This window comes from Mesoplodon mirus, assembly GCF_964341445.2.
Source record: "Mesoplodon mirus genome assembly, chromosome: 10".
NCBI classification, from domain to species: Eukaryota; Metazoa; Chordata; class Mammalia; order Artiodactyla; family Ziphiidae; genus Mesoplodon; species Mesoplodon mirus.
In genome coordinates, this window is record NC_138986.1 from 21,122,190 (window position 1) to 21,142,361 (window position 20,172).

At 41.6% G+C, this 20,172-nt stretch overlaps 1 protein-coding gene across 5 annotated transcripts in view; it reads right to left on the reverse strand.

Moving 5' to 3' along the window:
* PHACTR2 (phosphatase and actin regulator 2) overlaps nt 1–20,172 on the reverse strand; it is a gene marked incomplete at both ends in the record, with an annotated part of 271,583 nt that overhangs the window by 46,801 nt on the left and 204,610 nt on the right. For 3 of the 5 annotated variants that reach the window (XM_082634241.1, XM_082634242.1, XM_082634243.1), the window contains 4 exons: nt 547–1,081; nt 4,787–5,026; nt 10,374–10,532; nt 15,542–15,622. In XM_082634241.1, coding sequence (XP_082490367.1) covers nt 547–1,081; nt 4,787–5,026; nt 10,374–10,532; nt 15,542–15,622 — 1,015 coding nt within the window. The remainder of the gene's footprint in view (nt 1–546; nt 1,082–4,786; nt 5,027–10,373; nt 10,533–15,541; nt 15,623–20,172) is intronic. The other 2 variants (XM_082634244.1, XM_082634245.1) reach the window with 1 other exon arrangement.

The window sequence follows — 20,172 nt, forward strand, 5'->3', positions numbered from 1 at the left end:
GAGAAAGACAAATATCATATGATGTCATTTATATGTGAAATCTAAAAAAATGAACTTATTTACAAAACAGAAATTGACTCACAGACATAGAAAACAAACTTATGGTTACCAAAGGAGAAAGAGGGGGGAGGGAGGAATAAATTAGGAGTTTGGGATTGAAAGGTACACACTACTATATATAAACTAAACAACAAGGACCTACTATATAGCACAGGGAACTATATTCAGTATCTCGTAATAACTTATAATGGAAATGAATCTGAAAAAGAATATGTATACACACACATATACATGAATCACTTCACTGTACACCTGAAACTAACACATTAGAAATCAACTATACTTCAATTTAAAAAAAACCAAATCAATGGTTGGATTACAGGTGTGCTTACCTAACATTACCTAACAGGTGTGCTTACCTAACTAGATTACATTATAGAAGAAACCAAAGTAGGCTCCTTCATTGCCAGCAGAGTGATTTAGTGGTCTTTAGTCCCCAGCTTCATAGGAGTACAGGTAGCATATGGGGTTTTTGTGCCGACTCACCATTTTGCATTCTCTCTGCTAACACTTAAGCCAGTGCCTGAGTGGACAGTGGTGCTGTCTGTCGCCTCTTCAGTCCAGAGAAGCTGACTTGGGTCTGAGGCAGGGGCGGGCAGGTCGGCTCCGTTGCTGACCAGGACGACAGGCGTGTCTGAGGAAACAACGCTCCGCTCCTCCAGAGCAGGAGGAGGGGTGGGGGCAGGAGGTGCTGGAGCCACAGCGGGCAGAGGGACTGCGGACTTGGGTCTGCCTGTGGTCTGCTCCTCGGTGCCAGGGGCAGTCTGCTCGGGTTTGAGACTCGCCACCCTGGTCTCCGAAGGCTCTCCTTTAAGGTCAGATATGCCAGAAGTGGTTGCATCTGAGGACGGCTGAGACGTTGGCTGCTTGCCAGTTTTTTTCTTGCCCTTTGTGAGTCCCACCATCCCTGTTTTGCTAGAAACTGTCTCCTTTGAAGCTTTAGGACGAGATGAGGTGGAGGAAGTAGACGGTGAAGCTGTTGCTTTGGAGCCAGTTGTTTTTCTTGAATGAGAGGAACCAGCTAAAGTAGAGAGATTTTGCATTAAGAGTCAAAGAAGAGAACACTTTTTAAACAAACTAACCGAGTTGCAATCGTCAATGACCATGTTCCCTTTAAACTTTACAAATCTGTCTGAATAAATGCATAAAGGGAAACAGGCTAATGATAATAATGGTCTTGTTTTCTGCCTCCTCCTTGTCTCCAACGGAGGAGCAAGTGATGCTTGAGGCCAAACCCTGAGGGACAAGAGTCCTCTGTCTACTCCCTCCTCAGTCTTTAGCTGAGCCAGCCAAGGGGAAATCCTCACCTCCTTGCCCTGTGGGTCACCTGAAAAAGTCCCTGTATGCTCCAAAGAAGGGACATTACAGCGGTAGAGGGCAGACACCAGCAGCTGTCTGGGGATAGTACAAGGTTGCTCTCATCACAAACTCTACATGTTCTACGATGCCTTCCTGGGAATGGAGTGGCCCACATTCAGAAGATGCTGGAGTATATACCACCAGCTCCTGTCTGGCCAAAAGCAAATTTACTCATCTTAACTGCTAAAAGAGCAAACTCCAAACCAGCTCCCCCCCAGTGGCTGTAGAGAAGCTTGCCACCCTGGCCCATCTCCCCAACTGCAGTGCTAACAGGGCAGAGGGAAAACCCATGGCCACGTATGAAGGACAAGTCTCCTTCAAAACATCAAGAGGCAGAAAAATGTTTGTTTGTTTTTTTTTTTAAAAATGTGTAGTGTTTGAATAATCTGAAGGGAAAGAGTATCATTTTCAGAGCTTCTAAAACTGCTTATGTTCCTAGAGGGCCTTCATCAGAGGATGGCCATGGCTATAGCCTGCTTCTGGATAGGACTGCCTTCAACCAAACCCTTTTCAGGAAAGAAAAAAAACAAAAAAAGTTAACTCTCCTTTTCTTTTTATCATCACAGGAAATACATTTAAACTCCTATGACCTTGAGGATCTATACATTTCTCCTAATTGCTTTTTCTGTTACAATGTTGTATATTCCCTCTTTTTCCTGAGGGGTCAAACTATCTTCCACAGAAGAACTAGAAAAATCTCGTTAGTATTGTGGAGCCAATCCACACTGCACACAGATGTTATTTATTGTAACTTACCTCTGGTTATAACTTTATTGAAGTCAGTTGGGAGGGTCAGGAGAGGAAGAACAGATAAAGGAATAGACAATGAGGTGTATGACTTCACTAACTCTGATCTACTGAAAAAAGGCAGTCTCACGTGGTGACACAGATGCAGGCTTAAAACAAGTCTCTATGGCTTGGGGGCTTTATTATTTTAGATATCTGTAATTATGAGAATTCCCCTCCCCCATATCAGGGCCTGTCAATGTTTCTTTGAAATAAACAATCTTCATTTGCTTATAGGACAAACGTATTAAGCATACTCCTACAATCTAAGTCCATTCCAAATTTACCTTTCACAACCAAGATGCTAAGGACTTGCTGTCTAAACATGTTCAGTTATTTCTTGGGGAAATTGAACAGAATCTTTTCCACACATCAATTCTAATAATTTTTTCTTGTAGAAAAGTCTTTTCGTTTTTCTAACAGCAAAGTTAACTTCAGCCTTGCTTAAGGAAAAAAATTTTTTATGCCTAGAGTGCAAATTCAAGCCAAGTTACTATATTTCTCTTTTAGGTGTCATCTAAAATGAGGATTTTGCTGAAATGTCGCTTAAGTTACCTTGAATTATAGCCATGACTAAAAAAGAAATGCCACCTCGCCTCAGTTAAATACTTTTGTTGTTAACACAGGGTGTAACGAGAAAGAAAAAAGATACGAGATGTTACTTCACTAGCAAAGCAGGCGAATGTGCCAACCTGGTATCTGGTGATCTGGAGGTCTACACTAACTTAGTAACAGAGGAAGAATCTGCACCAAAAAAATTTTTTAAGAGATTAAACGTCTGACTGAAAATCAGGAGTGACATTTGAAGTAACTTTTCCAGAAGGTCAACTTTATTCAAATAAAACAAAGTTACCATGTAGAAAGTTCTAAATGGTTACAAATGGAATGTGAGTAGGATTCTGAAGGAGTATTATCAATATTTGATAAAAAAAGATCCTTGCATTCTGGGCTTGTTGGAAGACTTCAAGGCAACTCCTGTTTCTCTGTGATAACCTGAGAACAGCAACCTTTTTCACACTAAGCGCCAGTTGGGCCTCTTTTAATACAATGGATAACATGACTGTACTTTCCTCTTAGGAAGATCATAAGTCTATAAAAAATCTTCAAGTAAAATATCTGGAAATAGCTCCAAATCTCTCATGAAAGCTGTCACCTGCCCTGGTGTTAATCACCAGCTTTCTTCTGAGAGGAGTAAGAGAGAGGGCAAGCCGAGTCAACCGTGAGTAGCTGCCATATGGGGCGTGGGGAAGTAGGTCTGCACTCCCAAGGACAGGGTGAGAGTTTGGGGCTTTACTTCAGGAAGTAAATCAGCACCTGCCTTGCTTCAAGCACTGCTCCTGAGGTGTGCTAGGCAGTCTGGGAAACACACACAGACACCAACGAGAACAGACACTGATGTGTGATGGAAGCTGGTCCCTGAGAAAATGGCCTGTAGGCATTGCTGGCAAAGCATTCTGAGATTTTCATTTTAGAGCTTATTAGAAGAGACCCAGACACACAAGGTCAAAGGTGGTAGACAGGAACACCAGGACAGAGACATCTATTTGCATTCTGAGTTCTGTCATACGGTCACCTAAGCCACTCTCTGAATCTGAGCATTATGGGTATAAATGACAAGGGGGAAAGATTAATACCAAGGAATATCCTGGCAGCTGGTTTTGAGAAAGTTGCTGCTGATTTTAAGGAAAATAAGGTTGGCTATAACACAGGAGAATCTTTATGCATGTGTTAATGGGAAAAAGACGCTCAGCATGTGTATTTGGAATAATATCCTTTTAAAGGTTGGATGGCAGGAGAGGCTTCTTTATTCCACTTCATTAGAATGGGGGCTCCATTTTGCATTGAGCATATCTGATGTGAAAGGAAAGCTGGACACACATGACATGAAGTGATGTAATCTCCCAAACATCCCCCGGTGATTTGCAGTCACAGCTTGTAATCGCTCCACTAGATCCTTTCTCTTGTGACACACCGAAGTCTATGAGGTTGGGAAGGGGGCACTGAGCATGTAACTTACAACTCTGCTGAGCAGTTGTGACTCCAGTAGAGAGTGGTGGCATGGAGCACTGAGTGAAATGAACCCTTTGTCATCTGTCAGTAGAGAGATGACTATAAGATTTAAGACATTAAGATCCAGCAAATATGTCAAAGATGTAAGCATCATGTTTTTATGTGCAAACTTAAGATATTTTGAAAGAAAACCCAAGCCAAAGAGCCACCCATAAACTCAAATAGGCAGGCCAGTTGATGTCTAAATAACATCACATCACATCATCGCTGTTCATCAGGCAGACTACTCCCTGTTTCCTTCTACTGGGTTTTGTGCAGATAGTGGATACTCAGGATGAAAGACGTCTATTCACCCTAAACCTAATGAGGTGAATGGATCAAGTGGTTGACTTTTCTTTGGTAGAGACAGCAACAAAGGCACCTCCTGGGCATTCTCTGTGTCAAAGCTGAGTCCGCTGGTGTTACATCCTAAGAGAGCAGACACCAAAAAGGCCATCATTCCTAGAAGAAGAAAGTAGCCCCACCCCAGAGCCAAGCACCCTAGACTCAACCCCACAGAGGGCATACTCACCAGCCTCTCGGGTTGCATTTCGGCTTGTTGGCTTGGGTGGAGGGACGGGGGCCTGCTTACCAGGAGCCTTGGTAATTGTTTTAATAGGAGGCACTTCATCACCCTTGGGGCCGGCCCCAGCAGCAGCCCCTTTTGGAGGAACAGGTGTTTTTTTGGGCTTAGGTTTGGGTGTAGGTTTAGGAAGAGCTGGAGGAGGTAGACCAGGAGCTGCCGGTGTTTCAGAGTGGTTTTCAGGGTTCTCTACAAATGAGAAAGTGAACAGAAGCAGACTGATACAGACACACAGCATACACGCCATACAAATAGAAGGAGCAAGACATAGTGCAACAGTGAGACAAACATGCAGCTGCTTGGCCCCTGGGAACCAGTGGGGTTCTGCACCAGAGAGAGGGAAGGTTGGGGTAAAGAAGATCAAAGGCTAAAAGCCAAACTAGGGTGTGCACTCCAGGTCCAAAAATCACTCCTGTGATAAAATAAGACTGCATGAGTGACTGCGATGAAGTTAAGTTCAGGGTGAGCGTAAATGTCCACCACCAGGGGCTGACACCAACCTCGAATCGGTGGTTGCTGGACGATGATGTGGGCATGAGTGCTACGTTTTTAACCAAACTGAAGGACTCCAAGAGTGGCAGATCAGCGCATTACACACACGGCCACAGGGTGAGGCTGACAGCACAGCAATGGCTGGACTCACAGTTACCCTCCACTGAGGGACTTTCTCAGGCGAACTCCAGCCCCATCTACCTGAAAGGGATCTGTGCTCTGTCTGTCTCACCGTGGTCAAAAATCAATGATTTTCTAAGCTAAGGGAGGCCCTCTAGAATCTGGTACAGGAAGCACAATGCCCTGAAGAATAAACTATTTTCTATTATTAAAAATTTCTCAAGTTCTTCCAGTGCACTAGGGCAGCTTCCTGTTTTACAATAACTTCCTCTGACCTTTTCAAACCGTGTCACAACTGTAGGTACTGGAGGGTGCAGAAACCAAAAAAATATCACATTTGTTTTGTAGTGTAAACACAAGTAATGAGTTTAAAAAAGATTAACGTTAAAATTCATTTAAAAAATCATACCTAAGAACAGAAGCCTCACACAAGATTTTGCATAACTAGAGTAGTATTAGTTTCTCATTTAAAAAAGTGGGGATGCTGAACGTTCATCCACATATTCACATCCTTATCTTTTCTAATTGTGACTAGTTAAAATTAAAATACACTTTGGGCCCAAAGAGCTAAGCAGCATTTCAAAATGGAGCACAACAAAAAGTGCAAGACAGCGTTAAGACCAGACTGAGCCTTGACTGAATATGTTCTTCTATTATAAAAGGACCAAGAAAGGATTTTAATATTGGAATGCATCACATTTTATTATTTCTTTTGTTTCATTTCTCATCCCAGTGGGTGTGAAGTGAGGACTCCTCCCCTTTTTTTTACATCTCCATCATTCTACATGTATAACTACCATAAAAATGATTGAAATTTCAGTATGTAATGGATAAAACTTTTCTTTTACCTTCCCTCAGTCATGCAACCCACCCCAGTCACTGGAGCCCAGATGGACTCCTGCACTTAATTGTACTCATTATCTGAGCTACTTAGTCAACATTTATCAGAGGCTACTTTGTATGTTTGCCTTTCTGTTTATATATCTTGTCTCTTCAACTAAGCTGCTTAGCATCCATAATACAGGAGTGGCGCTCCTAACCCACCAGGTCTGAACCACAAGGCCACTATATTGCAAGAGTCAGAGTTGAGAACAATACAAGTTGACAGTCACTGAAAACATTTTATTTTAATGTAAAACATACAAATGTACATTGATTTGCTAGTCTTTTGACTTAGGTTAGAGGCCTGCTCTTTAAGTACATCTTTGTACCTTTAGCCCCTGGCATAATGGAGATCCACCAATAACACCATCCATGGTGAAATCCAGTCACAGTGATCTTCACCCTTTGGTATCTTAATTCCCTCTCCTGCTACAAAGCCTCACATCTCTTATCCTCTGCCTGGATGGCATATTACCGAGGGATCTTTTTTCTGTCTGCCTAAGGTGTTTAAATGCTAAAGTTATATCCCAAAGAATCCAGCTTCTGAGTTTGGGAAGGAGATGGGTCACTCTATGGCAGCTGGAAATGACAATTCCTACTGGGTTGAGAATGTACACACTACACGCAAACTTCCGGCTACGCTTGGAGAAGCATGGTCCACTCCTCCCTCCTCTGTAAATTCTATCAAATTATCTGTGTGTGTTTGCCATATGGCCAATGCTTATGTTGACTCTGCAGTGATTCCTAACGGGTGTATGTGTGTGTGTGTATGTGTGTATGTGTGAGTGAGCACACACACGCAAACAGTATACTTTTCTGACTAAATTATAAACTGCTTTTGTCTGAAATTTTATATTCCATCAAGCAAGATGCTCTAAACATTATGTCTATTCAGTGAATGTGACTGATCAGCTGATAGTTACTAAAACACACACACACACATACACACACACATCCGTGGGAAGTGAACTCTTGTATCTGGGAGATAATGAATAACATCAAGAGGTATTTTTTACTATTAGCGTACAATCTGAAGAAAAGACATAAACTGACAGTGTAGAGGAGTATTACCTTTTCAAGAGGAGGTTAAGAAAGGGCTGCCTATGCCCTCTGGCTTGATGAGGATACCACATCTCATAACAACGGTCTGGAGGTGAGCTATTGACTACACTTCCAAATTTGCCTCCTTCCACCACGTAGAGGGTCAAGTCCAACAACACTTAGAGCAAATCTGAGAACTGCAGGCGGCCTTCACTTTGCCTAGAATGCACTTGACCCCAATCCTCTCCTTTGTCTGACTGCATCCTTCTTATCTCCTCCAGGTGTCAGTTTGGAAATATCTTCCTCTTAAGACCCAATTTTAGTCCCACTTGCAAGCTCCCTGGTTTGCTGTCCTCGGGCCTCCCAGAGCACTTTGCATCTTGTATTACAATTGCCTGTGTACGTGCTGGTCTCCACAGAGGTCACGATCTGCTTGAAGGCAAAGGCCGTTTCTTATGCACAGTGTGCTCTTTCCCTGGCCCCCATGGCTGACCTTCATGCTCACGTGGGGAACAAATGCAGGTTAAGATACTTGTTACTTCATGGAAAGCCCTCTACAATGACTCAATAGAAATAATATCAGATACTTTTCAGATTTCTCATATTTCATACCAAGCTATATTTAACAGATTGCAGATCAGTTTTTCTGCTTCTATATATATTTATTGATAAGGAATAATGGGAGACTAAGGGGCCCGAAGGCCTTCAGGAAAAAGTTTCCAGTGTTAGGCAGAAGAGGCCCAAGGCCACCGCCCTAACTCAGAATCAGGTGCCCTCAGGAGCCCCAGGAACACCACGTGTCCTAGGTAGAACCTGCCCCCAGAGTAGTGGGAAGGCCACTTGACATTTGTTTTGTTTTCTTTGACGCAGATGTTTCAAATATTAAAGTACTGACATGCTGTCTCAAAAAGAGATACAAGCATCTAGGATGGTATGAGAGACGGTTTTGCAAATCTAACCAGTTAATATATGAAATGAAGTTCTTGGGTAAGTTGACTTAATGCAAAAGGAAGGGGCACACTGCACCCCCAAATAAAGGGTAAACTGAGAACATGGGAGAGTAGATTTGCACGGTAGTAAGTTCAAATAAGAAGTGCGATCAAAAGAGGAGCAGAGGTAAGGGTAACTCTTAAGCTGTTTTTTCAGTATTAAATGGTGTCTTTCCAGAGCAATGAATGGTTTGTTTATAAGATATTTTCTATTTAACATGATACTCCATGATGCTGGTCAGGAGTGACATTCTTTTTACTGTCAGGAAGTGGTTTCCATACCAAATGCTTCCCCTCACTCAGTGTGGCTCCAGGGGGGGCCACTGTCTACACAGCGAGAGGGAGGCTCCTCTGTCTCATTGGTGCTGGGGCACCATGTCCAGCCTTTCCATCTCCTTATGTACAGACCAGCCAAGCAAGATGCTATCTTGGACCTTATTTGACCAAAAAGAACTGAATGTACTAATCCGAAGTAAAAAATAAGAAAACTAAAACATCTCTCAAATATCCATGAACCTATGAAGTCTGCCATCTTTTTGGAACATCAGGCCTGCTGGTTTAATTAACATAAAACTGTCAGCAACTTTTTATTAGGCTGATAAGGGAAATACGGCCTTTGAAGTCCGTCCAGTCCACTGACTGACATTCCACGTGGACCAGGCAAGCACTAAAGATGGCACTGTTACATAATGAAGGATGTGATTTTGAATGTGAAAAGGCTGTACCAGGGACAAAGCACAGATGGACTTGAAATTTAACAATGGGGTGAGACAGGACAGTTGGACTAAAAAATAAAAAAGTAAAAACAGAAATCACTGCATTTCAACTGTAACCTCTTAAACTCTATTCAGGTCTGTTTTCTCTTATGTTCCAGGAATATTATCATTAAAATTTTTAGTTAATTTCTCATAATTAGTTATGAGAAATCAACTAACATATGATCTTAAGCATAACCAGAGCCCTTCAATGGAAACACTAAGTAAAGCCCCATGAGTACCATACTTAATACGGAATAAAGTAAAATAATAAATTTCCAACAGATTATTAATAGAGGCTTCTAAAATTTTTTTTTTTTTTTTTTTGGCGGTACGCGGGCCTCTCACTGTTGTGGCCTCTCCCGTTGCGGAGCACAGGCTCTGGACACGCAGGCTCAGCGGCCATGGCTCACGGGCCCAGCCGCTCCGCGGTATGTAGGATCCTCCCCGACCGGGGCACGAACCCGTATCCCCCGCATCGGCAGGCAGACTCTCAACCACTGCACCACCAGGGAAGCCCGAGCTGCTATGATTTGAAAGTAACCAGCAGAGAAAGATGTTCAGACTGCTGGCTTTCTTTTTTTCTTTTTTTTTTTTTTTTTAAAGATACTGAGGGGCTTCCCTGGTGGAGCAGTGGCTAAGAATCCACCTGCCAATGCAGGGGATATGGGTTCAAGCCCTGGTCCAGGAAGATCCCACATGCCACAGAGCAACTAAGCCCGTGTGCCGCAACTACTGAGCCTGCACTCTACAGCCCGCGAGCCACAACTACTGAGCCCGCGTGCCTAGAGCCCAAGCTCTGCTACAAGAGAAGCCACTGCAGTGAGAAGTCCACATACCACAACCAAGACTAGCCCCCCGCTCGCTGCAACTAGAGAAAGCCCGCGTGCAGCAACGAAGACCCAATGCAGCCAAAAATAAATAAATAAATAAATAAAATTAAAAAAAAAAAAAGATACTGAGAGAAAGCTCCTGAGGAAAGGATAACATTCCCAGACATCTCTAATGATAGAAGAGGCCACCCCTTCCGATTCTTACTATTAATTAGCCCCCTTTAATAAAACATTAAATGATGTGCTTATAAAATGGATGTAGCTACCTGAGGAAACCATCCAGTTTCTCTTTGCTAGTTATCGTTTCTCTCCTCTTTGTATTTGCAGAACTCCTCTCTACTGGTCTTAGGGTCACTATTTGGAGCCTAAGACCTGCTTCTCAACTTTGATCTGTAAAAGAATATGGGGTTTCTCTTGATTTTACCTTTCTTATCTTCTGCCTTTTCCTCCAGAGGTGGTGCTTTTTCAGCTACAGAGCCATTACCTTCTTCAGATTTTACTACATTTTCCTCTCGGGTAGATTCCTCTCCGATGGGTATCATGTGCCCGTTTGAATTTTCAAAGTTAACTGTTACATCTCCATCTAAAAATGGGGAGAGAAACACCTAGATGTCTAACTTGATGGCTTTCTTAAAACCAAGTTTTCCAGTTACTAGGACTGTAGGGTTCAGGTTTATGTTCAGACCTGGGAACCAAATACATCCTGGACTATTTTCACCATGCTTTACTGAATAATTCATTCAAATGAAAGAGCTAGAAAATTCTTAGTATTGGGGGAAAGCAGCTATGGAGGGAGTCTCCAGGAGCCATCTCAAGACAGTTAGGAACGATTAACCTAATTATAAAATATCCCTAGGCAGGAGAGTCCCTATCTTCTTGGGCTTAGTTTTGGTTGAAGTCAATACTTAGGAGTCTCTTTGTCATTCAGAAACTGACCTGTGAAAAAAGGAATCTGAAAAATGGAATAAACATTTTTAACAAGCACCAAAAACACAAGGTGAATGCAAATACACAAATAACATGAAATGCAACTACACATACAAACGATTAGTGGGAGAATATGAACATTTCCAAGCACCACTGTCTCCAGAATATTACATCCATGACATGTTAACTTTACACAGTAATATAACTGCTACTCTATTCAGGGAAAGATGGCAGTAAGGCTAACTGTATTTTCATTTTCCTATTTATGGAAATATTAAAATGTACTCAGGGAATTGTCATATATAGCTGACCAGGGAGTCTTTAAGTTGGGCTAATAATAATTTGAAACATTAGGAAAAAAATGTAAAAAAAGTAATTACAGGGGAATTAAAAAAAAATCACAACTGAATTAAAATTTGTTATCTAAATCACAAATAACTAATTTTAACACCCCTGAATGTTTATAAATTCCTAGGAGTTTCTAAAGTGAGAGAGATTTTGCCGAAACTCTTAATTCAGTGATGCTTGAAAATTTAATCGTAGTTCATATCAGGAAAATTTTAAGAAGCTGTGCTACCACTATAAAAGCGAAATTAATGATTTGAAGTTTTTACTTAGCAAACTTGAAGAACTGCATGATTAGAGCTGATTTTATGCAATTTTTGATTAATCTTATTTTGGCAATCATTCTAAAACAGAGACCATCTCCCAAGTTTTCATTAAATGTGATTGAATTGCTTTGGCTCAACAATAAAATCCATTGGCCTTATTGACAAAAACAAGCATGGCATTTTAATAAGTAAAATACATGTCACAGAATTATGTCATACTTAAAATGAACAACTGTTCCTTAGTCATGTAACTTCCAAGTACCTATAATCCGATTCCTGTATAAAACTAAAATAGACAATAATTGAAGACAATGCCATTGCAAGTAGATCTCAACTATTTCAATAAAATTAAGGTAATGATTTTTAAAAGACTATACAACAAACCAACAAGAAAACAAAAGATTCTTAGTTCTTATGACTGGATCCCAAGAAATTTGCTAGTAAAAAAAAAAGAGGGAGGGGAGACACAATATAATGTCCAGGTACTGGATTCAGAAAAACAAAAAATAATATAAGAACAGAAAATTCCAGACAAAATAGAAAACCACTTCTTCATATAAAAATCCTCAATTTTTAGGTAACCCAAATATAAATTTACCTTTGTTTTCTATGACTTTAGTTGGTAATGAAAACATGTTGAAATCATGTTAATGACAATTTAATTGTTTTAACCATTATTACATTAAAAATTCTTTAGTAGACTAAATAACTAATTTTTTAAATTCAGAACAAAAAAAAACCTAGAGAGAAAATTAAATAATTGTGGGCACAAGAAGAAATTGGATTATCACATGATAGAAAGAAATAATCAACAATGTAGAAGGATACTTACTCTTAGATATAAAGCTAAAGTATAGGAAATAATAGAAAAAGGAGTCATGTTTGTAATAAATATGGAATTCAAGAATAAAACAGAGGAGAACTGAAGTTATTATTAATTAATTGGTGTGTGTATTGAAAAGGTTTTCTAGTTTTGTGTATTATTTTATCAATAGAATTAAAATAAGTTAAGTCCTTGATATAGTTTATGTATGTGAGTAAAATACAAGCTCAGCAAAGGAAGGCAAGACAAGATGCTGAGCCAGGCTGCAGGTTACAGTAAGATGTGCCCACTCCAAGTCTTACAGGAGCATTTGTATGCAAAGGAAGGAGAAAACTCAGACCAGAGTCATAAGCTTAAAGTAAACCAAGAGATAAAGCACACAGAAATAAGTGGTTAAATAAGAAGCATGAGAGTATTTGAGGGATTTACCTCTTTCTGGTAAACTGGTCCATTGGGGATACAGTTAACAGAGGAACAGAGACAAGAAGAAAATCATGTAAGAACAGAAGTTGAGTGACTCATTAGAAGGTTAAAGAGGACACCATGGGAGACAAAGAAAGGAGGCTGTTATGCAGGCAAAAACATCTACATGCCTTCATGTTAAAGCTAAGGGAAAAGATGGAAGGTAAGAACCAGAAGATGACTAAACTCGGACCAGACCATGGACTTCTCAGGAGAGAAGGCCAATCACTGAATTTTTAGATTGAAGTTAGATTTTGGCATAAAAAAGGTCATCTAAAAGGAATAATAATAGCTGGGAGTGAAGGTATGGGGTGGAATGGGATGAGGTCAAATCCAGGGTAGCTGGCAGGATTTTAGAAGTCTATTTGGCTCACTGAATAAAGGGCATAATTGACAAGCACTGTCAAGAGCTAAGACAAGGTCAAGAACATCAAGGCAAAGAATGAACCTCCACTGGCAGAAGAGAGGAGGTTTTCACCAAGCACAGCAGCTTCCAGTCTCTGGCTAGAGCTGAAAACAGACCGAAATTCTCAAGATAATTGTTTCTGGAAAAATGACAGAAAACTATTTTCCCCAGCCCTTGGCTGAAAGTGGGGAAGGGCTCTATTTACAATAAGCCTCACTGGGAACTTCTAAGTATTGGGTCATTTCTGTAGTTCTATATAGGGACCAGGCAAAAAGTAGAAAGTAAGACTCAGTAATTGATGACTTCCCAAACATTAAACCTACTACACTATGTTTAGGTTAAAGACTGTTTTGTTATTTTATGTTTTAAAACTTTTAACGTTCGGTCTGCAAACATTAAATACAAAGATCCAACAGAGTCAGATTTCTGGAAAGTAAGTATATGAAATTGTAATCCATCTTGCAAATAGTTTAACAGATTAGGCAAAATAAAACCAAGCAATATTAAGCATTTCTTTCAGCTGACCACTGCCACTTGTCTTTAGAAAAAGTAAACGCTTTTCTAGCTATAATTTTTAATTAGGTAAAAAAAGAGGCCTTTAGTCTCTAACTTTAATACTCATTAACAGTTTTGATCAGAAATTTTTCCTTTTTTTCCTTTCTTGGAAAAGGTTTCCAAATAAAGGATACCGAAACAGTGCATTGGCCCACACTATAAAGGTGATGGCCCAGCATTGAGCTTTCAGTGGACATGTAATTTCTCTGCCATCTCCAAGGAGATTAGGGAGGAAGCAAACTTTATGATACCAGTAGCAAGCCCACCTTCAAGTACAAAAATGTTAAGGATGTACTTTTTTTTTTTTAAGGATGTACATTTTTTATTTCTAAAAGTTCCAGGAAGGAAATGACTAGCTTCAAGGTAATAGAAAATTAGGGACTACTTTAAGTTCATTCATAAAATGGAGCGAGAAGGGCTTCCCTCGTGGCGCAGTGATTGAGAGTCCGCCTGCCGATGCAGGGGACACGGGTTCGTGCCCCGGTCCGGGAAGATCCCACATGCCGCGGAGCAGCTGGGCCCGTGAGCCATGGCCGCTGAGCCTGTGCGTCCGGAGCCTGTGCTCCGCAACGGGAGAAGCCACAACAGTGAGAGGCCCGCGTGCCACAAAAAAAATAAATAAATAAAATGGAGTGAGAAAAGTACAATAAATAAAATACCTAAAACTTTGAGGGCTCAAGAAAAATGGCAGTATTCACTCCAGACGTCCCTATTTTCTCTGCAGGAGTAAAATAGTAAAGCATCTCCTAGCTCCTTCTAGAATATTCAGATGTTGGGGAAAAGCGTGGCATTTGGATTTACAAATAGTGAATGCCCAAAGAGGTTAAGCTCTTTGCAAGGAATATATATTAGGAAATGAGAAGAACTATTATTTCAATTCCAAATCAACAGCATTTTATTTGTGCCTATAAAAGCACAATAATAATATTTTACCCCAGTAAATGTTTGGAGGGGTGGGGTGAGGAAAGGCATGAGGTAAGTCAGCAATGTTGCAACAAAAATTTCCTTTAGTTTTATAGTAGTGGGAGCAATGAAAATCATTCAGTATTATTTATGTGGAGAAATAACCATCTTGGTATTTCTTTTGAGGGTCTATTTCAGTTTCTATCTAATCCTTGTCTTTTTGAGCAAGATTCCCCCTTGGGAAGATAGAGGAAAAAAGGGAAGAAGATTAGAGGTAGGGGAAAAAACACTTGGAAATAATAATTGTTAGTGATATGGTGAGAGAGAGCTAGATTCAAAGAAATGAAAAGAGAACAATGCTGGGAAAATTACTTGAGAGAACACATAAAGCAGATTAATTTAATTTGCCCATTAATCCTTATTGACCGTACATTTGAGTGTATTACAGAGTATAAAGGACGAGAGGTCTGTTTACCATCTCTTTTCTCTCTCTTTTCTTTTACTGGTAGACTTAAGAAACCAAAAGGCATGAGCCGAGCTAAAACTTTGCATTTACTTAAACAATTGAGTTTACTTGTATAGACAGATTGAAGCTCAAGAATAGAGAATGAATCATGTAAGCATTTGTATCTTATCTGTATCTCCTGCCACAGAGTAGCTTTGTAAAGCTTTAGGTTTAGGGTGACATATGGTGAAGGACTCACCAAAAAGGTCATTGAATTTCTTCTCTAGAAAACCTTAGATTCTCTGCAGCCCACAAAGGCATTCTGAATTAAAGCAAGATTCTCAGAGTGTGGTACTTTATTTCCCAAAGACCATGATCATCTTAAATTTCAAAAGAAAATGAAAGAAAGACCAAAGAAGGAAGGATCAAATTATGTTAAATGTATGATTAATTTCCTCACCTTGATCAGGCAATTCCTTAAGAACTCCCCTTCTTATCAGCTCCTCTCTACTTTGTCTTGTAGAAATCTTCCTTTCTAATACTTTTAAAAAGAATAAGCACAAGTAAGAATCAAGTCATTGCTTAAAATAATTATGCAAAACATTTCAAGTAGAATTGAGCATATTCATTCTGTTGACTTGAGGGCTCAAACCCCAGTTTTTCTGGTTGCCTAGCAAACCACGTGATTGGAATCAACATAATTAGGACAGGGCAAATAACCCTAGCCCAAGACCTGAAGCTCAGCCACTGTGCCCCGTCTTCCAAATAATGGAATGTGGCTAAGAATCCAGACACATTATCCCATATCAACTACGGAGCACCAAGGCTACTTCTCACTTGGAAATACTCCTTTCTTTAGTAATGATGCATTCTAAAACACAGGCTTCTATGAATGTGCAATGTATGAATGCGCTTACATGGAAAACAAACTTCCAGTAGACACTCAGGTAACTCATCTGAACCCCAGACAGAAGGGACTACTTTTCTAGTGTTTTCTTTCTCACATCATCTATTACAAAAGTCCAGCATTTCTGTAATTCTTTTCCCTGCCATACTCACAAGTTCTAGAGTGTTCTGGCACATCCCCTGACAAATCCCAAGTCTTGGGAGGATGGAGTTAATTCATGTTTTCATAGTATGTAAAGGAATGGGAATCTCAACACTGACTCTTTCTTCTTCTGGAAGAAATTAAATTCCTGGTACCACTTCAGAACGGAGTTTAGGAGCTCAGGGCGGGACTTCAGTAGTATTCACCTTATATGTCTATAATATTAGTTCCTAAATCCTACATGTCTATATGACCACTAGTTCCATTTCCCACTTTCAAGGGCCAAGAAGGTGGTATGACAGGGTCATACCATCTTCTAATCCTTTGAGCCAACATTCCTCAAAGTGCGTTCTGCCAAACTCTATTCCCTCTGGATGTCTTGTTCAAGAAGCACCTTGGGGCTTCCCTGGTGGCGCAGTGGTTGAGAGTCTGCCTGCCAATGCAGGGGACACGGGTTCGAGCCCTGGTCTGGAAAGATCCCACATGCCGCGGAGCAACTAGGCCCATGAGCTACAACTACTGAGCCTGTGCGTCTGGAGCCTGTGCTCCGCAACAAGAGGCCGCAATAGTGAGAGGCTCGCGCACCGCGATGAAGAGTGGCCCCCACTTGCCACAACTGGAGAAAGCCCTCGCACAGAAACGAAGACCCAACACAGCCATAAATAAATAAATAAAACTTTTTTTAAAAAAAAAGAAAGCACCCTGACACCTAAAACAGGGCCAGAGAAGGGATCTACCTAGGGCTCTTTGGGGAAAAGGAAAGGTACATTGGTGGAGAGTGGGTATGCACAGTGGGACTAGATTCTGACCCCCCCTAAAATTCCTACCCCTGGCTTCATAATTTGCAAATCCTAAAGTCACCCTGGACAACATAATTTCAAGACCTACATGAAACCCCATTGCCCCAAGCCACACCCTCACACATACTGAGAACGTGGTTTTTGGGGGGTGCTCCAGGTGGCCTGATGCTAGGACACTGGGTGGGGGAGGGAGGGACGTGCCTTGGACCAGCAGCTGTGTATTAAGCGATGACATGAGCCCCAGAATAGCAACACTTAGTCTCTTAAAGAAATTGGATTTATTCCCCCTTTCTGATAACTAGGAATTATGTACCTTGGTTGCCAGAAAAGTCAGAGAAAAGCTTGATATTTACCATAGATTTCATACAATTCATGGATGAAATCCGTTTCCTCCTTCTTAGCAAGTGAGCTGACTTCAGTTATATTTTATGTATAGCATATGTGTACTCTTTGTTCTAAGTTCCGTCCAACTTTTTATTTTGGTTAGACTCAGAACGTAAACAAACAAGAAAATGAATGAATGAGTGAGTAAATGAATGAAAGGCCAAAAGAATGATACTGAACATCTCATTGGTTCACTTGGAGACACACACAGAAACCCCACGCCCCTTTAGGTCACTCACCCAGCCCCACTCTCCACCACCCCTTGCAGAAGCAAGTGACAGGAACTCACTGAAATGTTGGCGATTTCAACAGACAAAGTTACCTGGGTAGGGGGGGCCCGCAGGAGCTGTTCTTTTATGGGAGCTCTTTTACGTAAAAAGAGTACTGTTGCTTAAAGGCAGCTCCAACGTGTTCAGGTTTTGTCAAAGAGGAGAGAACCCCGGTCAGCACAGGAAGCCAAACAACAGCACCCGCAATGACACTGGGGCACTGCGGAGATTGTGTGAGGGGTTCAGTAGGACCCTGACCACTGCAGTCTCACGAGATTGTAGGACCCATTCACGCCTGACTGGGCCTCCAGGGGGAGCAGGCCTCTGGGACCTCTCACAGCGGGATCTCAGCCCCTACTCCTGGGGGTGGGCCCAGAGACCCCCAGCTGTGCTGCACTAAGCTTGAGGTGCAGGCACCACTGGGCACGGGATGAGCCCACACCCTGGGAAACTGAAGGCACTGCCTATTGAGAACACAGTCATTGTGGCTGTCTGCCCCTGGCTGTTAGGAAAGAGCTTCTAATTGTTTGCTCCTCCAGTAAAGTGGCCTAAAACACAAAATAGCTGTCAGAAGGCTTGGGTGCTAGCTCCAGAACTTCCATGGCCAGTTGTGTGATGTCGGCAACTCTTCAAGTTCCAAGGCCCCTGACCCATTATCTGTACATCGAGGGATGAGATTCAATGGCCACTAAAGGACAGGTGGTCCAGCTCAAATAGTGGGTGATCCTGGATCACTAACCAAGGCCATTCTGTAATCTCTGCTTTGGGCACCTTTTAAAAGCTTTCATAGTTGAACTTAAAAGAAAATCATCAGAGAGCCCGAAAATATCCCCTTGTTTCCACCTTTCCATTATGGATCCCAGAGGATGCTTTAGTTTAGTGTTAAGTTTTCTGTTGCTTTAATTCTAACTTAATCTCAGCTAAAAATCCCTCCTCTTTCTTCCATGTAAATACTGGAGCTAGACCTCGGCAGCTTGGCTTCCTGCCAAGAATCAAACTCAACTGCTTTGTTCTTTTGCTGTACCTCCTATAAAGGGGCCCTGATAGGAAAATGCCTTTGGCTATTTGTTTGGTCTTTGGCTGAGGGCATTTTTAACACATAATGCAGATAACTGTGTCCTGGGCCAAGGAGCACAAACTGCAGGCAACTAAGCATGGAAGGTATGCTGTCAAGGCACCAAGTTCCAACCACGGTACTCCCAGAACAAGTATCTCACTCTTCATCTTTTAAAATATGTGCCTCATGTTTACAGAGTGTCTGTGTGTTTGCAGAACACATTCACTGGACACTTTTTCATGGGCTCAGAAGTGTTTTGCATTGGAATGAATCTGCGAGGTCATTCTAGTCCAACATGCCACACAAAGCAGGAGCCCTTTCAGGAACATTCCTAAGATGTGCTCACCTGCCTGCAGACATTCCGAGGCAGGAGGGTCCCTGTGTGGCAGAGCCCCCTCCAGTTCTCCATTGCCCTCACTTTTAGGAAGGTACACCTCATCAGGAGCCCAAATCGCACTCCCTCCCTGTAACTTCGGCCCATTAGTCAAGCCCACGCTCGCCACAGCTCTAGACCTGAGCAAGTCATCTGCGAGTGGAAAACAGCAGGAGTGACTCTGGGTCCACTGAGAGCAAAGTGGGTCACGGAAGCCTCCTAGAATCTGATACCAAGTATCCACCAGCTGCTCTTTGACTCTGAAGCTCACACTCATCTGCTCAACAACAGCAATAATGCTGGGGCGGGGGGTCCTCACTCACAGCTGTAGCACACCCCGAATCTTGCTGGGGAAGAGACTTAGCAGACACAGATCACTAAATGTAATAGTTGGGCCTCTCCATGAAAAGTATTGTTGCCAGTTGAGTAAATGCCTCATGGTTACTCAGTTTTATCCTAATTGAAAAAGCATGTGTGATTTTTACCGCAAGGACAAGCAAAACCATGATTTCTTTTTTTTTAAAATATAGTTGATTTACATTATTGTATTAGTTTCAGGTGTACAACACAGTGATGCAATATTTTTATGGATTATACTCCATTTAAAGTTATTACAAAATCGGCTATATTTCCCCGTGCTGTACAATATATTCTTATTATTTCTTTTTTTTTTTTTTGCGGTACGCGGGCCTCTCACTGTTGTGGCCTCTCCCGTTGCAGAGCACAGGCTCCACACACGCAGGCTCAGCGGCCATGGCTCACGGGCCCAGCCGCTCCGCGGCATGTGGGATCTTCCCAGACTGGGGCACGAACCTGTGTCCCCTGCATTGGCAGGCGGACTCTCAACCGCTGTGCCACCAGGGAAGCCCTGCTTATTTCTTTTATATGTAGTAGCTTCTATTTCAATCCCCTACTCCTATCTTGACCCTCCTCCCTTCCCTCTCCACACTGGTAACCACTAGTTTGTTCTCTATTTCTGTGATCTGTTTCTGTGTTGTTATATTCATTCGTTTTATTTTTTAGATTCCACATATAAGTGATAACATACAGTATTTGTCTTTCTCTGTCTGACTTATTTCACTAAGTATAATAACCTCTAGGTCCATCGACATTGCTGCAAATGGCAGGATTTCATTCTTTTTATGGCTGAGTAATATTCC